General features: G+C 43.0%; 1 protein-coding gene across 39 annotated transcripts in view; it reads left to right on the forward strand.

Moving 5' to 3' along the window:
• LOC105842996 (twitchin) overlaps positions 1-19915 on the forward strand; it is a 150228-nt gene that overhangs the window by 85341 nt on the left and 44972 nt on the right. For all 39 annotated transcript variants that reach the window (XM_062676528.1, XM_062676547.1, XM_062676513.1 and 36 more), the window contains 27 exons: positions 159-300; positions 587-726; positions 1278-1512; positions 2159-2365; positions 2903-3066; positions 4284-4419; positions 4967-5091; positions 5555-5711; positions 6127-6324; positions 6918-7177; positions 7853-8003; positions 8924-9062; positions 9888-10030; positions 10743-10883; positions 11543-11701; positions 12270-12408; positions 12854-13017; positions 13192-13505; positions 14070-14337; positions 14792-14952; positions 15570-15711; positions 16274-16382; positions 16698-16902; positions 17397-17664; positions 18116-18276; positions 19140-19284; positions 19464-19616. In XM_062676528.1, coding sequence (XP_062532512.1) covers positions 159-300; positions 587-726; positions 1278-1512; positions 2159-2365; positions 2903-3066; positions 4284-4419; positions 4967-5091; positions 5555-5711; positions 6127-6324; positions 6918-7177; positions 7853-8003; positions 8924-9062; positions 9888-10030; positions 10743-10883; positions 11543-11701; positions 12270-12408; positions 12854-13017; positions 13192-13505; positions 14070-14337; positions 14792-14952; positions 15570-15711; positions 16274-16382; positions 16698-16902; positions 17397-17664; positions 18116-18276; positions 19140-19284; positions 19464-19616 — 4726 coding nt within the window. The remainder of the gene's footprint in view (positions 1-158; positions 301-586; positions 727-1277; positions 1513-2158; positions 2366-2902; positions 3067-4283; positions 4420-4966; positions 5092-5554; positions 5712-6126; positions 6325-6917; positions 7178-7852; positions 8004-8923; positions 9063-9887; positions 10031-10742; positions 10884-11542; positions 11702-12269; positions 12409-12853; positions 13018-13191; positions 13506-14069; positions 14338-14791; positions 14953-15569; positions 15712-16273; positions 16383-16697; positions 16903-17396; positions 17665-18115; positions 18277-19139; positions 19285-19463; positions 19617-19915) is intronic.

The following is a 19915-nucleotide window of genomic DNA, read 5'->3' on the forward strand; positions in this document are numbered from 1 at the left end:
AGTTAAAAATATAAAAAAATTGCATATCTTGTATGAAAACAAAAGCATAGCTCTATTAAAAGTTTCCCATCGCTCTGGTAGATGGTATAAGATGATTGATGAATACTCGTAATATAGAGGTTTTTTTACTAAAATCTTCACGCATATCCTTTTTCCAGGTTCCTGGTACGCAGACGTCAGGAAAAGTGGAGGGTCTACCCGAGGGCAGCGAATTCCAGTTCCGCGTGATCGCTGTCAACAAGGCCGGACAGTCTGAGCCTTCAGAGCCCACCAAGATGACCACCATTCGGCACAAGGCCTGTGAGTATCAACCTCAATCCTGTATATGTATCAAGCTGTGAGTATTCTGCTGCAAGTCATGAATACAAACGCTTGGGGCATCCTTAATTACGACCTGGAATGCCAAATTTTTAAAACAAAGCCGTAATTTCAATAAAATAATATTTACATTCTTTTTTATATGCATTTCTCCAGCATAACATACGTTCAAATAAGTAACCAACAAATAATCTACTTAAGTTGTATTTTCCCGTGCAATCTGAGGTTAATATATTATGGAGACGGAAATGTTTATTTCTTGTTTTAGTGAAACCGCGCATCGACCGCACCAACCTGAAAGCTTTGGCCGTGAAGGCGGGCAAGCCTATATTCTTCGACGTGAATGTTAGGGGAGAACCAGCGCCAAAGGTGCAATGGTTCCAGAAGTGGAAGAACGAAGAGAAAGAGGTAAGCTGTTTTCAGCTTTATTGTCTGAAAATAGAGATCGTTTTGCTTTGAAAAAAAAAAAATAATTGTATGGTTTTATGAAACCACGGTAAAAGTGAAACTTTTTTTGCACATTATAGACATTCAACTCAGACAAACAACATTTACATTAAACGCTGACAAAAATAAACAAAATATCGTGAAGCACTGGCACAAATTAGTAATACAATAGTCTATACACTACACGGTCAGCTGCTGCGAACTATAGGCGCCGCCATATTAGCCTTGGCTGCTCTGACGAGCGCCTTGCACTTTATCCCTACTCCGCGGCCGATCGTCACGCGACATGCAACACACAGACGAAAAAGTTTGAGACGATGTAATAAAAGTTTCACTTTAATAAGCTTCAATTACTGTCTCCTACAATATACTTAATTATTAGGGAATTTACAAAAAAACTGCAAAATTTTGTTTAGCGAGCGACAGTTCTGGTGCAACACTGTGGCCAGAAACTGAATATGTGGCAGCCCTAGTGAGGTGCGGTGCTCTAACAGAGATTCGTCTTCATCCAGGTCACGGCCAACGTTATAAACGTGGACTACAACACGAAACTGGACATCAAGGAGTCGGTCCGCGCCATGACCGGCACGTACCGCATCGTGGCGACCAACGAGCACGGCAAGGACGAGGCCGAGGTGGAGATCACGGTGCTGTCCTCGCCCAGCAAGCCCGGCGGCCCGCTCAAGGTCTCCGACGTTACCAAGAACGGCTGCAAACTGCAGTGGAAGAAGCCGGAAGATGACGGCGGTTAGTAACGCTCTTTGAATTTCGAAGCCCACTAAATCTTTGCAGCAGGTTTCAATCCCGATCCAGTAGTAGAATCATTCGCGAAGCAGCTGCTCTTGAGTTGTTAGGTCTCCTTCAGAGTTGCTCAGGCAGCTGTTAGCAAATCTCACCCCTTATGGTTGAACCCATGTTCGCCGACTTGTCCTGGTGAAACTGGACAGTCTTTCAGCCTGGGGCTACCACTAGTTTATAGTAAATACTCATATCCTGCGTCTTCTAGATTAATAACAATGAATGTTTGTATGTTTGTCGTCTATGCCTTCCTGAACAAATAGGATTATGATGTAACTCGCACTTTTTTTTCTTACCTAAGCTGATAGCCTTGAGAGGCTATTTCAGCGTAACCTTAACTAGTAGGTGAGCTCGCGGGGCTCAAACCTGATGACGTTGCTAACACTAACCCTAGCAAGAGCCGTGCTTCGCAGAATCTACCACCAGGTCGTTCGGGGCAGTTGTTGGCACTACGGGTGACGATCACAGTGCCATCAACGGACGACAGGCGGCGCTAGTAGTCTTAACAAAACGTTTTTTTTTAAGCATTAGAGATGTCTTACTAACACTACTGTCTTATAAAATGTCTTATTAAATTGGATTGAATATTGAACAGGCAAACCTGTCACCGGCTACATGGTCGAGAAGCTCAACAAAGCGACAGGCCGATGGGTGCCGGTCGGCAAGACCGACGACACGGAGATGGACATCAAGGGTCTCCAGGAGGGCGAGGAGTACGAGTTCAGGGTCAAAGCGATCAACGACGAGGGAGAATCTGAACCGCTCAAGACCGACCATTCGATCATCGCTAAGAATCCTTATGGTGAGTTGCGATTCGTCTTCTTAGTCAATTGATACTGATGTTAGGACCTCTTGTGAGTCCGCGCGGGTAGGTACCACCGCCGTGCCTATTTCTGCCGTGAAGCAGTAATGCGTTTTGGTTTGAAAGTGGGGCAGTCGTTGTAACTATACTGAGACCTTAGAACTTATATCTCAAGGTGGGTGACGCATTTACGTTGTAGATGTCTATGGGCTCTAGTAACCACTTAATCACTGTGAGCTAGTCCACCCGTCTAAGCAATAAAAAAAATTTGCTAGTGACTGATAATAACTGATAGTGAAATGAAATATCTTTGATATATTTCTTTTTATTGTGTTGACAAGCGAGCAAGATCACGGCCCACTTCATATTAAACGGCTATTACAAGTCATAGATATAACAACATACATTTAATCAACCAACTCAGATCAAATTGATACTCGAAATCTGAATTTTGCTGTATAGGGGTTGTTTCAAGCTTCGCCACATAAATTGGTACGATTGTGGTAAAGAATAATTTCTGTAACAATATTTCCACAGACATACCTGGAAAGCCTTCGGTGCCGACACTCGAGGACTGGGACGTGGATCGCGTGGACCTCAAATGGGAGGCGCCGAAGAACAACGGCGGAGCTCCCATCACCGGTTACATCATTGAGAAGAAAGAGAAATACGGGCAGTGGCAGGAAGCTCTAGTCACAACGGTACGTTTCTTACTGGTGGTAGGACCTCTTGCGCGGATAGGTACCATCACCTTGCCTATTTCTGCTGTGAAGCAGTAATGCGCTTCGGTTTGAAGGGCGGGGACGCCGTTGTAACTCTACTTGAGATCTTAGAACTTATATCTCAAGGTGGGTGGCGCATTTACGTCGTATGTCTATGGGCTCCAGTAACCACTTAACATCAGGTGGGCTGTGAGCTCGTCCACCCATCTAAGCAATAATAAAAAAAACGTGGTGTAGAGCTTGTCTAACTTTTTAAAGTAACACTTCTTTACGCACGCTTGACTTGGGGAGTAAGCTGGTGAATGCGTGACAAGAGCGTTACGAAAAGTGTGATCGGGCGACGCGAACAGAAGTTGAGACGGAGATATAAGTTAGTGAAGTTAGAAAGAGAGAGAGATAGTTTAATTTAGTTTAATAGTGTAGGGACAAGAGATAGGTGCGAGCACATTTTCTATTTCTCTTTCTCTTATGGCCAGTTACGTTTCGTATATCTAAGATACAGTGCCTATTGTCTGTGTCACACTGTAGGAGCGAGAGGGAGCAGTGCGCGCGCACATTTTCTTTCTCTCTTCCTCGTAGCCAGGGTAGTGAAATATATAATATTACTTATATAATATTATAAAGCTGAACAAACAAACTCGTTTGTTTGAACGCGCTAATCTCAGAAACTACTGGTCCGATTTGAAAAATTCTTTCAGGGTTAGATAGCCCATTTATCGGGGAAAGCTATAGGTTATATAACATCACACTAAGACCAATACAAGCGAAGCACCAATAAAGAACTTCCCAAAATCGGGGTTTTTTCCCTTTTGAGAGCTTCCGCTGCGTGCGCTGCAGAAACGGTTAAAGTTTCGCTCAAATAATGTATGACAGAATTGTTCCCATTTAAAAGACCTAAAAAAAAGCCCGCGACAGCATATGTCTATATGTTAAATTTGGCTCACTATAACGTTTTTTATGCTCACCAAATTGGTTCTAAAATAAAGCATTATTTGTGAACTATTTATTCCATGCGGACGATGTCGTGGGCAAAAGCTAGTAATATATATATCTCAGTCAGCATATTCTCTCTCAGTCAGTTACGTGAAAAATTTTGATTAAATTAATTTTGTTCAAGTAATATTTTGTTTTTAGCAGAAACCTGATGTAATGTCGATGGAAATGTTGACATCCCGAATTTATTGTGAATATTGCAGACGCCAGAATGCAAGGCCCGCGTTCCGGATCTGAAGGAAGGCAACGTCTACCAGTTCCGGGTTCGAGCCGTGAACAAGGCGGGCCCCGGCGAGCCCGGCGACGCCACGCAGCCGCACACCGCCAAGGCGCGCTTCTGTAAGTCTCGACTCTAATGTATTGAAGTTATTAATGTGATATAAAGAAAAAAAAAACTGGTGGTTAGGACCTCTTGTGAGTCCGCACAGGTAGGTACCACCACCTATTTCTACCGTCAACCGATGCGTTTCGGTTTGAAGGGTGGGGCAGCCGTTGTAACTTTACTGAAACCTTAGAACTCAGATCTCAAGGTGGGTGGTGCCATCGGAGTAGAATTCATTCATACTACTTGAAGCCACAGCGGTCATCCACAGTGCGTTTCCAGAGATCTTTTTGCCACGCACCATCCGGCTTTGGAATGAGCTCCCCTCTACGGTGTTTCCCGAGCGTTATAACTTACTTAATGTACTTAACGATAGGCAGCGGCTTGGTTCTGCCCCAGGCATTGCTGAAGTCCATGGGCGACGGTAACCACTCAATAACAGGTGGGCCGTATGCTCAACCGCCTACAAGGGCAATAAAAAAATTATTACGTATCAGGAAATGGTCTGTTGTGTGTGCGTCGATTGATTGAAACAATTTCCTAATACACATTATTTTGCAACAGTGAAGCCTCACATCAACCGCGACAAGATGGTGGCCATCCGGGTCCGCGCCGGCGCCACCATTAAACTAGACGTCGACATCAGAGGGGAACCGCCTCCGACCAAGACTTGGACTTTCGCTAAGAAGGTACGCCATCACAACTCTAATGAGGTTTTCTGTCACACATAGAAGACCCTACCAGCTGTGAGGAACCATGATAAGAATCGGGACTCTTCAACCAGTTTAAGACCATGCTTGTAACTATGGTTGAGACCATAGAGCTGATATCTCAAGGTGGGTGACGCATTTACGCTGTAGATGTCTATGGGCTCCAGTAACCACTTAACACCAGGTGGGCTGTGAGTTCGTCCGCCCATCTAAGCAACAAAAAAAATATGATCGAAGTTTCTTTAGCGGCATCACACGGTATTTTCATCAGATAAGCTTTTTAAGGTTAACCTTCGTTATGCTGTCAGAATTTCTTTGCACGCTGAAAATAGGCCGAAGTCTCAAAACTATCAGCAAGCATGTTCTTGTCTTTCGCCAATAACTAAACATTTGAAATTTTTACAACATTTTTCTCGGGACATTAAAATTGTTTTATTTCCAGGTCCTGGAAACCGGAGCCGGCATCAAGATCGAGAACGAAGACTACAACACTAAAATGCAGATATTCGACTCCTCGTGGAAGAACAGTGGCATCTACACCCTGAAAGCGGAGAACGATTCGGGCGTCGACGAAGCCACAGTCGAGGTCACCGTCTTAGGTATGTGCTGTTTATTAATAACACTGTTTTCATTTAATTAAAAATTACTAGCTGACCCGGCAGACTTCGTAGGGCCCCAATCGATAAGTAAAAGACCTAAACTTTTGTATAAAATAAACTTCAAACAAACAAAAGGAATCCGTCCGACGGGGGACACATCACAGGAAAAACAAAATTGTTATTTTTTTATTTAATTCCGAGCATTTTCATATTTAATCTTTTAAACCTTCTCTGGATATAATAGTCTGAAAATAGAACCAGAATAATGTTCAAACTTATAATTTCAATCAATAGTCGAATATCGATTACTGGGGGACCCTATTAGATTTAAAATGCTAAAGATAATCGAATTCTTATAATTCGTTAACGGTTATTGATAATAAAACAAAACTTTATACTACCAATTTTTTTCCAGACAAACCTGGCAAGCCCGAAGGTCCGCTGGAGGTGTCCGACGTCCACGCCGAGCACGTGAAGCTGAGCTGGAACAAGCCCAAGCACACGGGAGGGCTGCCGCTCAGCGCCTACGTGGTCGAGAAGATGGACACCCTCACCGGGAAGTGGGTGCCGGCCGGTACCGTGCAGCCCGACACCACCGAGGCCACGGTTACAGGTACGTGCTACAACCAGAACCATCCAGTCGGATGTCCGAACTATTCAGAGAGTTTTCTGCTGTCACAAAGATGCGATCAATTGTAGTGTGACTAGTTGAAGGTTTCGAATTATATATTTAGTATTTAAGATTTAAAATTAGACAAAAAAAAACACCTGAATTCGTGTGTTTTTTTGTAAAAATAATAACATCGACCTTATGCTTCTTTATATGTCGAGAAACATTCGATGTGAAATTCTACATCTTCAAGCTACTTATTTCTTTATTTATGTCATGTTCTAAGATTACTTTAGACGTTTTCACTGGTGGTAGGACCTCTTGTGAGTCCGCACGGGTAGGTACCACTACCTTGACTGTTTCTGCCGTGAAGCAGTAATGCATTTCGGTTTGAAGGGCGGGGCAACCGTTGTAACTATACTGAGACCTTAGAACTTATATTTCAAGGTGGGTGGCGCATTTACGTTGTAGATGTCTATAGGCTCCGGTGACCCCTTAACACCAGGTGGGCTGTGAGTTCGTCCACCCATCCAAGACATAAAAAAAGATGCATAGCATATCGTTTCGATATTGATGAGTTTGTTTTTCTGGTGCAGGCCTCGAACCCGGTCACACGTACCAGTTCCGCGTGAAGGCTGTGAACGAGGAGGGAGAGTCGGAGCCGCTGGAGACCGACCACGGCGTGCTCGCCAAGAACCCGTACGACGTGCCCGCGCCGCCCGGCCTGCCGGACATCGTCGACTGGGACGAGAAGTCCGTCAAGCTCAAGTGGGAGCCGCCCATCCGGGACAACGGGGCGCCCATCACCGGCTACATCATCGAGCTCATGGACAGAGACAGGGGCGAGTTCGTTAAGGTAGGCATAGTCCCAGACAGGGTTGACAGAACATAATAATATGTCAACGTGTTGTTGTAAAAGTGTATAATGTTTCACTCGATTTATTGGGAGTCGATTGTCTATTATTTATTATGTAACTAGCATGTGCAATATGCTACTTGGATTCATATTGCTTAGGAAAAAATCTTAATTTAAATACATACAGACATTTTTATTAAAACACTAGCTGTACCGGTCAGCTTCGTTGGGCATTTAAAATTAACATTATTATTTCTCACCCCCACAAGGATTCTCATCATTAAGGCCCCCGCAACTGGTGTAGGGAGTCCAACAATCATATAAATATTAGCCTATCCATTAAGTACATGTATTTTATACATGGATGCCAAGTTTCAAGTCAATCGGATGCACGGTTCAGTAGTTATAACGGAACATCCGTAAAAACCACTGTAGATTTATATATTATAATAGTATAGATTTTACCCGGAAATTTGTATCAGTTGAATAGTTATCAAAAAGCTCGATCTTCCGGAAACAGGATTGTTTGATTATTTTATTATAAAATATGTAGATTGATATAGAATAGAAAAAACGTTTAAAGAGAATTATTCTTCTTAATAGAATTAAAGTAAACAACGCATCCATTTTTTAAGTTAGCAATTTAATAATAATTCGTTGAATTTCTTCCGCCAGGCCGCCGAAATCCACGACAACGTCTGCCAGGGTACAGTACCCAAGCTGGAAGAGGGCAACCAGTACCAGTTCAGAGTACGAGCCCTCAACAAGGCGGGACAGTCTGAACCCTCAGAGAATACTAACTGGCACACGGCTAAGCCTAGATTCTGTAAGTAACAGTTTTCTATAATTTAAAGAATGTTCTGCGATGAGCATTAATACACAATTTTTATTTATTTCTTTTTATTGCTTAGATGGGTGGACGAGCTCACTGCCCACCTGGTGTTAAGTGGTAACCGGAGCCCATAAACATCTACAACGTAAATGCGCCTCCCACCTTGAGATATAAGTTCTAAGGTCTCAAGTATAGTTACAACGGCTGCCCCACCATTCAAACCGAAACGCATTACTGCTTCACGGCAGAAATTGGCAGGGTGGTGGTGGTACCTTTCCGTGCTGACTCACAAGAAGTCCTATCACGAGTAATTACGCAAATTACAATTTTGCGGGTTTGATTTTTATTATACGACGTTATTCCTTCACCGTGGAAGTCAATCGTGAACATTTACTGAGTACGTATTTCATTAGAAAAATTGGTACCTGCCTGCGGGATTCGAACACCGTTGCATCGCTCAACACGAATGCACTGGACGTCTTATCCTTTAGGCCACGACGACTTATATTTCTGACTAGCGACCCGTCCTCGCTTCGCTTCGGAAACATTAAATTTTATTTATTGATATATATTTATTGATAGCTAAGTCCCGTGATGTTACCCGCGGTTATTGTCGTACCGCGGGTGACGCCGCGGGGTGAAGCTAGTCTAAAAAAAGTAGCCTAAGTTACTCCTTATATCATTAGCTACCTATCTGTGAAAGTCTCGTTAAAATCGGTCCAGCCGTTCCAGAGATTACCCGGAACAAACAGATAGACAGACAAAAATTGTAAAAAATGTTATTTTGGTGTATGCACCATATATATATTCATATGCATGTAGTAAAAAGCGGTTATTTTAATATTACAAACAGACACTGCAATTTTATTTATACGTATAGATGTTTAATTGGAAACGTTTGTGTGTCGGTGCAGTGAAGCCGCGCATCGACCGCACGAACCTGGGCGCGGTGACGGTGAAGGCGGGCCTGCCCGTGTCGCTCGACGTCAAGGTCTTCGGGGAACCCCCGGCTACCGTCACTTGGCACTACAAGGGCGAAGAGTTAAAGAACAGGTAATAATATCGTCTGCAGCAGTGGTGAGCAACCTTTCCAATCGATGAACCAATTTAAATTTAAATTTTTTTTGGCGGGCCGCACTTAAGTTAACTCTTAATAAAATAAATATTAGAATAAAAAAAATATAAAACTAAAAAAGAAAGTATAAATTTCATATACAAATTTTAATGCAACATAAAAACAAATAAGAAAAGAACAGAAACGATAAAGTCGATAAAATTTATTTAGTTTTAGTAAATACTTGGCGGGCCTCATGTTACTCATCCTTGGTCTATAGTGAGAGCGTCTCCTCCTTTTCTGTTTTTTTTCACTATGGCAATTAGCTTTTTCCCATTGTTGCCGATGTCGACTTTAGAATCTTTTATTATTACATAAATATACTTCCCGTCAAAGATAGAGCGCAATAAAAGGTAGTGTATATGTTTGACATTGTAATTCCGATGAAATGAACGCAATGAAGCTAAATGAAAAAACGTTCTAGTACGATAAAGTGGCGGAATTGAGACTTTTGGAGGAACCCGAGAAACTATGTCCAGAGACTGGGTCATTTTCTTTTCAAAATAAAATAATTCATACAACTTCGTTATACGCGTTCCCGCGAAAAAGGCCCCACTTCCCTAATTATGCTATCTTAGGGAAGTGTCTAATGCTATCGATACTTTCAGTTAAATTGAAGCAGGTATATGACGTTTGTGACTGAGATAAAAAAAATTCGTTACCATTACACCTAAGGATAAAATTATAAGCAACATTATCGATATTGTTTTGTATTAATCGAGTACTGTAAACGTTACTATGTTATAATTTTTTATCGATACCAGGGAAAACCTCGAGATAATAAATGTGGACTACAACACGAAGTTCCTGATGACGAAGAGCAAGCGCGCCAACAGCGGCGTTTACGTCATCAAGGCGAAAAACGAAGTGGGAGAGGACGAGGCTGAAGTCGAAATCACTGTGCTGGGTCAGTTGACTATTCTAAACATTGCCACTTTAGTCTATAAAGTTGCATGATTTTTTTAAAGGGATTTCATGACCTGGTAAATAAGACCTTTAAGTCTAGTCTTATTTTAATTTATATTCTTATTTTTATGAAAAATGATAATATGGAGTTAAATGAAATTAAATGATGAATATTGTCATTTGTCAAATATCTTTTGTTCTGTAATATATATCTGCTTTTGCGCCACTTTGAGGAGGCGACACGACATGAGAACCCTCTTGTTGTGGCCGTTGGGAATTATATACCCGATCCTGTAGACCGAATGGTAAATAGTCGACGTCGCCCAAAACACGTCATTACGGATCCTCCTGATCCATTAACGGTGCTTTTAGGTACCACTAGCACCGGTCACCGTCCTCGTCGAACTCGTCGCTTGCGACGAAGGGCTCGACGAGTGATTAAACCCACAGACAGCCCACTGAGTTTCTCGCCGGGTCTTCTCAGTGGGTCGCATTTCCGATCGGATGGTAGATTCTGCGAAGCACTGCTCTTGCTAGGGCCAGTGTTAGCAAGACTACGGTTTGAGCCCCGTGAGCTCACCTACATGTTAGGGCGAAGCTGAAATAGCCTCTCAAGGTTATCAGCATAGGTAGGAAAATATATATATATATCTGCTACACCAACACGCTCTGCTTATATACTAAGTTCATTGGTTTTTCAATTATCCGAACAGGTAAACCATCCAAGCCTAAAGGACCACTTGACGTGTCCGATATCACGAAGAACGGCTGCACGTTGACGTGGAAGAAGCCGGAAGACGACGGCGGCTCTCCCATTGAGTACTACGAGATCGAGAAACTCGATCCGCTCACTGGTCAGTTACTGTTGATTTAACATATAGTCGTTGTCAAACCAAAATCTGCTATGTGCACTTTTTGAGATTTTTAATTTTTGACCTTTTCATATAGTTCACAGCCCTATCTACCGTATAAAAAAACTGTTATGTGTTAGCTTTAATATTTATCTGTAGCTTTCATTTCATATAGTTCTTAAAAATTCACCTTCATATAAATTTTTATACGATAATGTTTTTACTCGTTAATTCAAAATAGAGTTTTTGCACATAGCAGACTTTGGTTTGACAGCGACGATATATAAAAAAACTATACGAACCCAATTTGTATTAAAATTTTAAGTTAGTTAAAACCTATTTAATATACATTAAAAATGTTAAGATAAATACATCATCATTCTCCTGCCCTTATTCCAGTCACCTGGGGTCGGCGCAACATGTTTTCTCCCTCCATACTCCTCTATCATATACCATTTCTTCGCTCACTCCCTTTTTACACATATCGTCTTTCAAGCAATCCAATCATTTTTCTTTGATCTACCTCTTCCTCTTATGTTTAGATAAATGTCGCCACAATTATAAGGTACAAATAACTAACCTTCCTACAAAAGTTCACCTTCTTTTGTACTGTCTTCGTATTTGACATAAGAAATATCTTGACGTCTATGTTTGTCTTGTAGGACAATGGATTCCGTGCGGTACAGCCAAAGACACGAAGGCCAACATCGCGGGCTTGCAGGAAGGTAAACCTTACAAGTTCCGAGTTAAGGCCGTGAATAAGGAAGGCGAATCCGAGGAACTCGAAACCGAGAAACCGATTATCGCCAAGAATCCCTTCGGTGAGTATCCGTGTCTGATAATTCTGTTTTTTTTTAAATGGATTTTATGACCTGGTAATTAAGACCGTTAGGTCATGTCTTAGTTTAAAATATATTTAAAAAAAAATGATAATATGGAGTGAAATGAAATTAAATGAAATGAAATGAAGATGATTAATTTGAGACATCAATCAACTGAGATGAAATTAAATGAAATGAGATGAGATGAGATGATATGGGATGAAATATAATCTCAGTAATATGTTGATCATTTACTGAAAAATTTTCCGTGGACTTTTTGGAGATCTCGAGAAGTACGACGTCCAGCGTCTTTGTTTCATTTTCCCACATTTGTGCACTTTCACAGATATTAAACAGTTAATAAACCACCGTTATTACACATTTACACCGGAAGAAACACTAAATAGACAAAATAAAACAAATCACACAACTTCACTACTCACGTTCCCGCCAAAAAGTCTCATAATTCCATTTAAATTAATTAAACATAATAGGGTAGGAGTATTCGATAATCTGTGGTCAACAATAGTATCGATGAAAGTCTCTAAATTGGTACCGTCGTCTCCAGACGAGCCCGGCAAGCCTGGACGTCCCGAGCCCAGGAACTGGGACAAGGACTTTGTGGAACTCGAATGGTCCGCGCCCAAGGACGACGGAGGCGCCCCCATCACCGGCTACATCGTGCAGAAACGAGAGAAGGGGGGCAGGTCGGTATCGAGTGTTTTTAAATAGTTTTTTATCATTAAATATCGCATCATCGAACGATTCTTTCTGTTTCCATAATAAGTCTGTTGTTTGCTTACATGCTAACTGAATCAGTTTGAGTAAGTATTTTTATAAAAAACTTGTAAAGTTATAGTAGTTTTTATTGCCTTAAATAATTGGACGAACTCACAGCCCATATGGCGTTAAGTACATGAGATCAGCTCCATAAATTGGATCTGAGATCGAAGTCCCTATTGTATAGTGTGGTAGATGTCCTGGCTTTCAAATAGGATCATAAAAATAATGGTTGTACTTACCACCACAGACTAATTAAAACCTGCTTACTACCAGTTAGTCGTTCTTGAGTAATAATAGTTTATTTGTTTTTTGTTCTGTTATCTATGTTCTGTATCTGTTAAATGTACATGATTAATTGTCTACCCCTAGATCCTGGCAGGACTGTCTCAAGACGACCGGCGACAGGCCCACGGGCCGCGTCACCGACGTCGAAGAGGGACACGAATACGAGTTCAGGGTTATCGCTCTCAACAAAGCTGGTCCTTCAGAACCTTCAGAGCCTAGCAAGTCTGTTATTGCTAAGCCTAGATTCCGTAAGTATATAATGCTCAGATCATATGTTATTTTAACTACACGTTGCTGGTAAATTGTATGCAATATTTTCATTATATAAGTAATGAAATAGAGACTTTTTAAAGATTGCGATAATTTTATCTCTTAAACAATCGTTACGTTACTGACCGGATACCAATATTTGTCATTCACAGTGAAACCGCACATCGACCGTAAGAATCTTCAAAAGAAGAAGATCAAGGTCGGCCAGCCCCTCAAGATGGAAGCCGATGTCAAAGGCGAACCAGAACCGACAATCACTTGGACATTCAACGATCAGACCCTCAAGACGGCAGATCGCGTGACCATCGAGAACAAGGACTATCACACTTCGTTCATCAAACAGAAGATGGTCAGGACGGACGCCGGAAAGTATGTCGTCACAGCCAAGAACGATTCGGGAACTGACACCGTGGAAGTGGAGGTCGAGGTCGTCAGCAAACCCTCGAAGCCGAAGGGACCGTTGAAGGTATGTCACATCGTATTGCTAATGCAATGAATCACCGTAGAATTATCAATCTAATATAAGTCAAGTTGAGTTCTCAATAAGGCTCAAAATTAAGCGACAAGTGAGACATCGTGGCTTAAAGGATAAGACGTCCGGTGCATTCGTATCGAGGGATGCAACAATGAGGGATGTATCAATTTTTCTAATGAAATACGTACTTAACAAATATTCTTGATTGACTTCCACGGTGAAGGAATAACATCGTGTAATAAAAATCAAACCCGCAAAATTATAATTGCGTAAATACTGGTGGTAGGACCTCTTGTGAGTCCGCACGGGTAGGTATCACCGCCCTGCCTATTTTTGCCGTGAAGCAGTAAGGCGTCTCGGTTTGAAGGGTGGGTAGCCGTTGTAACTATACCTGAGACCTTAGAACTTATATCTCAAGGTGGGTGGCGCCTTTACGTTGTAGATGTCTATAGGCTCCAGTAACCACTTAACATCAGGTGGGCTGTGAGCTCGTCTACCCATCTAAGCAATAAAAAAAAACTAAAAGTCTCTAATAGAATTTGTGGTTTATTACAGGTGTCGGACGTGAAGGCCGACGGCTGCAAGCTGAAGTGGGAGCCGCCGGAAGACGACGGCGGCGAGCCCATCGAGAGCTACGTCGTGGAGCGCATGGACACGGACTCCGGACGATGGGTCCCTGTCTGCACCACCAAGACCCCAGAGGCTGACGTCACCGGCCTCAATGAAGGCAAAGACTATATGTTCAGGGTGAAAGCGGTCAACCCTGAGGGCGAGAGCGAGCCGCTCGTCACCGAGTCCGCCACCACAGCCAAGAACCCATATGGTAAGCTAGCTTTCAATCAGACGAGATATTACTCTGTAATCGTCGTCATGGCGTAACGGATAAGACGTCAGGTGCATTCGTGTTGAGCGATGCAACGGTGTTCGAATCCCAGGCGGGTACCAATTTTACTAATGAAATACGTACTCATCAAATGTTCACGATTGACTTCCACGGTGAAGGAATAACATCGTGTAATAAAAATCAAACCTGCAAAACTATAATTTGCGTAATTACTGGTGGTAGGACCTCTTGTGAGTCCGCGCGTACCACCAGTAACCGAAACGCATTACTCAAGTTGGGTAGCGCATTTACGTTGTAGATGTCCATGGGCTCCAGTAACCACTTAACACCAGGTGGGCTGTGAGCTCGTTCACACATCTAAGTAATAAATAAATAAAACTAGACCCTAAGAGAACGAACACAGAACTTATGCACAATCCCTGTGTGCACGCAGGCGAGCCCGACGCTCCCGGCAAGCCCGAATTCAAGGACTGGAGCAAGGAGCACGTGGACCTCAAATGGGAGAAGCCGACCAACGATGGCGGGGCTCCCATCACCGCATACATCGTCGAGAAGAAGGACAGGGACACCGGCAAATGGGTTAAGGCGGTCGAGGTATGTGGCCATCCTAGTAGTAATGACAACTAAAGCATAACCATATATATCGCACTAAAATTGAGTTCGCTTATAGCTACAAAGAAAACTGGACCCCACCATGTGGGACACATAGCTAGGAAGAGAGAGAATAGATACTAAATAAAAAATAAAATCGGTTGACGAACAGCTTTAAGACCACTAAAGTTTTACTTTTAATTAAATTATTTAAATTACAAAAAATATGTATATTCAATTTTTTTTTCCTAACTATGCTGATAGCCTTGAGAGGCTATTTCAGCTTCTACTTGACGTGTAAGTGAGCTCACGGGGCTCAAACCGGAGTGTTGCTAGCACTGGCCCTAGCAAGAACAGTGCTTCACAGAATCTACCACCGTATCAAAAACGTGACCCACTGAGCAGATCCGGTGAGAAACTCAGTGGGCTGTGTCTATGGGTTAATTTACTCGTCGAGCCCTTCGTCGCAAGCGATGGGTTCGGCGAGGACGGTGCTCGGTGCTTGATGTACCTAAAAGCGTTAATGGATCGCGAAGATTCGTAATGAGAATTTTCTAACCTGACTTCACTCATTCTATGTTATATCACAGATAGAGTTCCATTGTTGCTTTGTGTGGCAGGTGCCGGGCAACAAGACGGAGGCCCGGGTGCCGGACCTCATTGAGGGCAAGCAGTACCAGTTCCGTGTGAAGGCCGTGAACAAGGCCGGGCCCGGGAAACCTTCTGCCGCCACTGATAACCTCCTGATCAAGGACAGATTCGGTGAGTACCGACCTGAGGCTCTACCGATAAAGCCCTGTTCAATTTATATTTTTATTCCTACCTAAGCTGATGCCCTTGAGAGGCCATTTCAGCGTAACCCTAGCAAGTAGGTGAGCTCGCGGTGTTCAAACCTGACGACGTTGCACTAACCCTAGCAAGAGCAGTGCCTCGCAGAATCTGCCACCGGATCCGAAACGAATTTCCTATGCCAAATCGTTTCAATTATATAACAAATTTTCAAAATATGCTTGCAGAATAGACAATTTGTATTTTTCATGAAAGATAAATATGCAGATTACAAAGCTTACAAAGACCTGTAAGTGTCGCCAATGACACACGCTTTGTTGCCTTGTCTCACCTAAACCACTTTACTATGATATGTCGTCAGCACAATGATCTCTAGATGATGGTCTTCCTTCTTGTTTAATGCAATTGCTTTAGTGAAAGTTAGTTGTAGCACGGTCATCGGCCTGCCCTGGTGAAACTGCGAATACTTTTGGGCCAACATCATTCCATATATATAAAAATAAAATCGGAAATTCATATGCATTTTCTACAATAGCTCCGCCGAAGATCGACCGCACCAACATGCGCGACATCACCATCAAGGCCGGGCAGCACATTAGGCTGGACGTCAAGGTCAGCGGAGAGCCGCCGCCGACCAAGACTTGGTGAGTGCTGGCGTCAACGAACGTCTCACGACATTGCACTGGTGGTAGGACCTCTTAGTAGGTACCACCACCCTGCCTATCAGTTATGCGTTTCGGTTTGAAGGGTGGGGCAGCCGTTGTAACTATACTGAGACCTTAGAACTCATATCTCAAGGTGAGTGGCGCATTTACGTTATAGTTGTCTATGGGCTCCAGTAACCACTAACACCAAGTGAGCTGTGAGCTCGTCCACCCATCTAAACAATAAAACCAAAAAAATAATCTTCATTATATATATTGAACTATCTATTGAATGTGGAATGTGTTTCCCGTCAGGTTCCACAACAAGGAGAGGTTGTCTTCAAGGGACGACCTTTCAGTGGACGTGGAGGATTACAAGACGAAGCTCTCTGTGGTGATAGCTTCCCGCAAGCACAGCGGAAGCTACACGCTCAAGGCGGAGAACAGCAGCGGCAAGGACGAGGCCACCATCCAAGTTCACGTTTTGGATGTCCCCGCTAAGCCCGAGGGACCGCTGAAGGTAATATTAATAATAGTTCATATTATTATTCATATTATTAATAATAATATTAATACTACATAAGTTTTGGAACGAAGTTCCTTATGGGACGATGCGGAGGGGTACCCTAACCGGGAAAAAACGTCCATAACGTAAGATTTTTATTAGTAATGCACACAGTGTACGACTTAACTTTGTAATAACGTACAAAAAATAACATATTTTTTTATCATTCATTGACCACGATCTCAGAGCGTTCGTTTGCACAATACACTAACTCTTATGCAAAAAACCGTGAATGAAGTGTACCACAATAAGTTTGCACGTTACTAAATGAGCGTGGGTTGTTGCGAAACCTCCAGTTTTATTTTCATTATACCTCGAATAGAACTTAATATTAATATTTTTATAATAAGGATCTTCTTTCTTATCCGGTGTCCCACGACACCACACATCTTTTTTTTTGCTAACCGTAGCGCAGATAACTTCTATAAAACAAAATACAATGCTCTCAGATATCGGACGTGCACAAGGAAGGTTGCACGCTGAAGTGGAGTCCTCCGCTGGACGACGGCGGCGCGCCCATCGACCACTACCTCGTCGAGAAGCTGGACACGGAGACCGGGCGCTGGATGCCGGCCGCCAAGACCAAGGACCCCAAGGCCGAGCTGGAGAACCTCGTCCCCGGACACGAGTACAAGTTCAGAGTGTCCGCCGTCAACAACGAGGGGCAGTCCGAGCCGCTGGAGGCAGAACATTCGATCATCGCTAAAAATCCGTTTGGTAAGCGTAGGAATCCATCTGGTGCCAATACATCATGTCGGTATGGTCGATGTCCATGAGCGTCAGTGTGGAATACTCATCTGCAATTGTTATATAAAAAAAAAACGAATTTTAATATGAGACTGGCTACACCCACTTTAACCTACAAATAACTTAAATTAATGTTCTTGAAAACAATATAATGTTTATTTTTAATAAAAACATTGTTTCACTACCAAACTCCGAGCCTCGTTGTCGCAGCGGAACCAAACTGTTGCAAAGTAAATAAATAAAAATATATGTGTAAAGAAACAAATGAGCAGATACGAATATTGGAAATTCCATGATATACAAAGTATACTTAATATTGCAATATTTCTTTGTAAATATGTCATAGACACTTCAAAACCATTAGGTTTATTGTAAAATCGCTTTAAAATCGATTGTTTGATTTTCTCTTATTGCGGCACAGACGAGCCCGGCAAGCCCGGCACACCTGAGGTGGTGGACTGGGACAAGGACCACGTGGACCTCAAATGGGAGAAGCCGGTCAAGGACGGCGGAGCTCCCATCACCGGGTACATCATCGAGAAACGCGAAGTCGGCTCGCCTAAGTGGGTGAAGGCTTGCGAGGTGAGATGTCGCAGAAACATTGTACAGTACCCGGCGATAAATATTGCACATCGACCGTGGGAAAGAGACGGTTAATTTTTGCTTTGTAGAGCGTTACACCAGTCGCACATTACCTAATTGACATTTAGTCTCCGTAGATACCCGATCGTTAGTGTTACGTCACAAACAGGTAACGCCCTACAACAAAAACAAAATTAGACGACTGTCTCTTTCTAAAAATCGATGTGCAATATTTATTGCCTAGTACTGTAATATAATCACGCTGGTTTATAAAATAGTCCTTTGTATCTGATATAGAAGATTTACTGGCGCGTTGTGAGTCCGCACGGGTAGGTACCACGTCTCTGCCTATTTCGACCGACAAGCATTAATACGTTCCGGCTTAAAAAGTTTGAACTCATTTATTAAGGTGGGCGGTGATATTAAAGTTCTCGGTGTCTATGGGCATGTGATGCGTAGAGAGAAGATGCATGTGACTAGGAGGTAGTGCAAGGCACAGGAGGAAGAGGGCGACTGAAGAAGACATGGATGGAGTGTGTGACGATATAAGAGAGAGAGAGAGGAGTGAGTGTTGATATGATGGCTGATAGAAGAGAATGGAAGAGAAGAAAAATTAGCTGTGTCGACCCTACCTAGTGGGATAAGGTGGAGAAAAAGGGAGGTGTATATGGGCTTCAAAAATAACTCAACATTAGGTCTGCCGTGAGCTTGTTCACCCAGCTGAACTATGATAAAAAAAAATCGGATGTCAATGGTCAATGCTTATTTGGAGCGTGTATGTTTTTCAGTAAGACCTTAGATGTAGTTATTGTAAATTGTAATTAAATGACCATTTTTATTAATCTGTGCGTTTGCTTCCGCAGGTCGGACCTAACGACAACGACAAGGCCACAGTGCCGAACCTGGACGAAGGTACGGAGTACGAGTTCCGTGTCCGTGCGGTCAACGAGGCCGGCCCGGGCGAGCCCAGCGACGCCAGCAAGAGCGTCGTCTGCAAGCCCAGGAGACGTGAGTGGAGAGGCTTTTCAATCGAATTCAGTTCTAAATTTTAATCCGGCTTTGTGAGTGAGTTCACCTACACGTTAAGAAGCTGAAATAGCCTCTCAAGGCTATCAGCATAGCTAGGAAGAAAATAAAGAATTTCCAAAGCAATGGTAACCCTTAATTTAATTATACCGAAATTCCAGTGCCCCCAAAGATCGATCGTCGCAACCTTCGTACCATCAAGGTCCGCGAGGGCGAGCCCATCGCGCTGGACGTGAAGGTCTCCGGCGAGCCCGCCCCCGAGGTCACGTGGACCCTCAACGGAAAGTCCGTCCTCAGTGGAAACGGACTCAAACGTAAGTTGTCATTCAGATGCCATAATTGCCATAGCGGCAGCACTGCGACCCCCAAAGGTAATCTGTCGGCACGAGAACTTACTTCACATGTCTGGTCACGAACGATATCGCGACGAATGAGTTACATCGAATATTGGAGCCCTTCCGACTATCAATAGGCAACGCGATCGGCCCACTAACTTCAGAATGTTTCTATCCGTTGGGTGCGCTTGTAGCCAGGTGACCGTACGTAGTCTCCGAATCTTCACATACCTACATGGAACCTCAAAACTATCTTCAAAAAGGGCAGAGGTATTTCT

This window comes from Bombyx mori, chromosome 27 (genome assembly GCF_030269925.1).
Source record: "Bombyx mori chromosome 27, ASM3026992v2".
Taxonomy (NCBI): domain Eukaryota; kingdom Metazoa; phylum Arthropoda; class Insecta; order Lepidoptera; family Bombycidae; genus Bombyx; species Bombyx mori.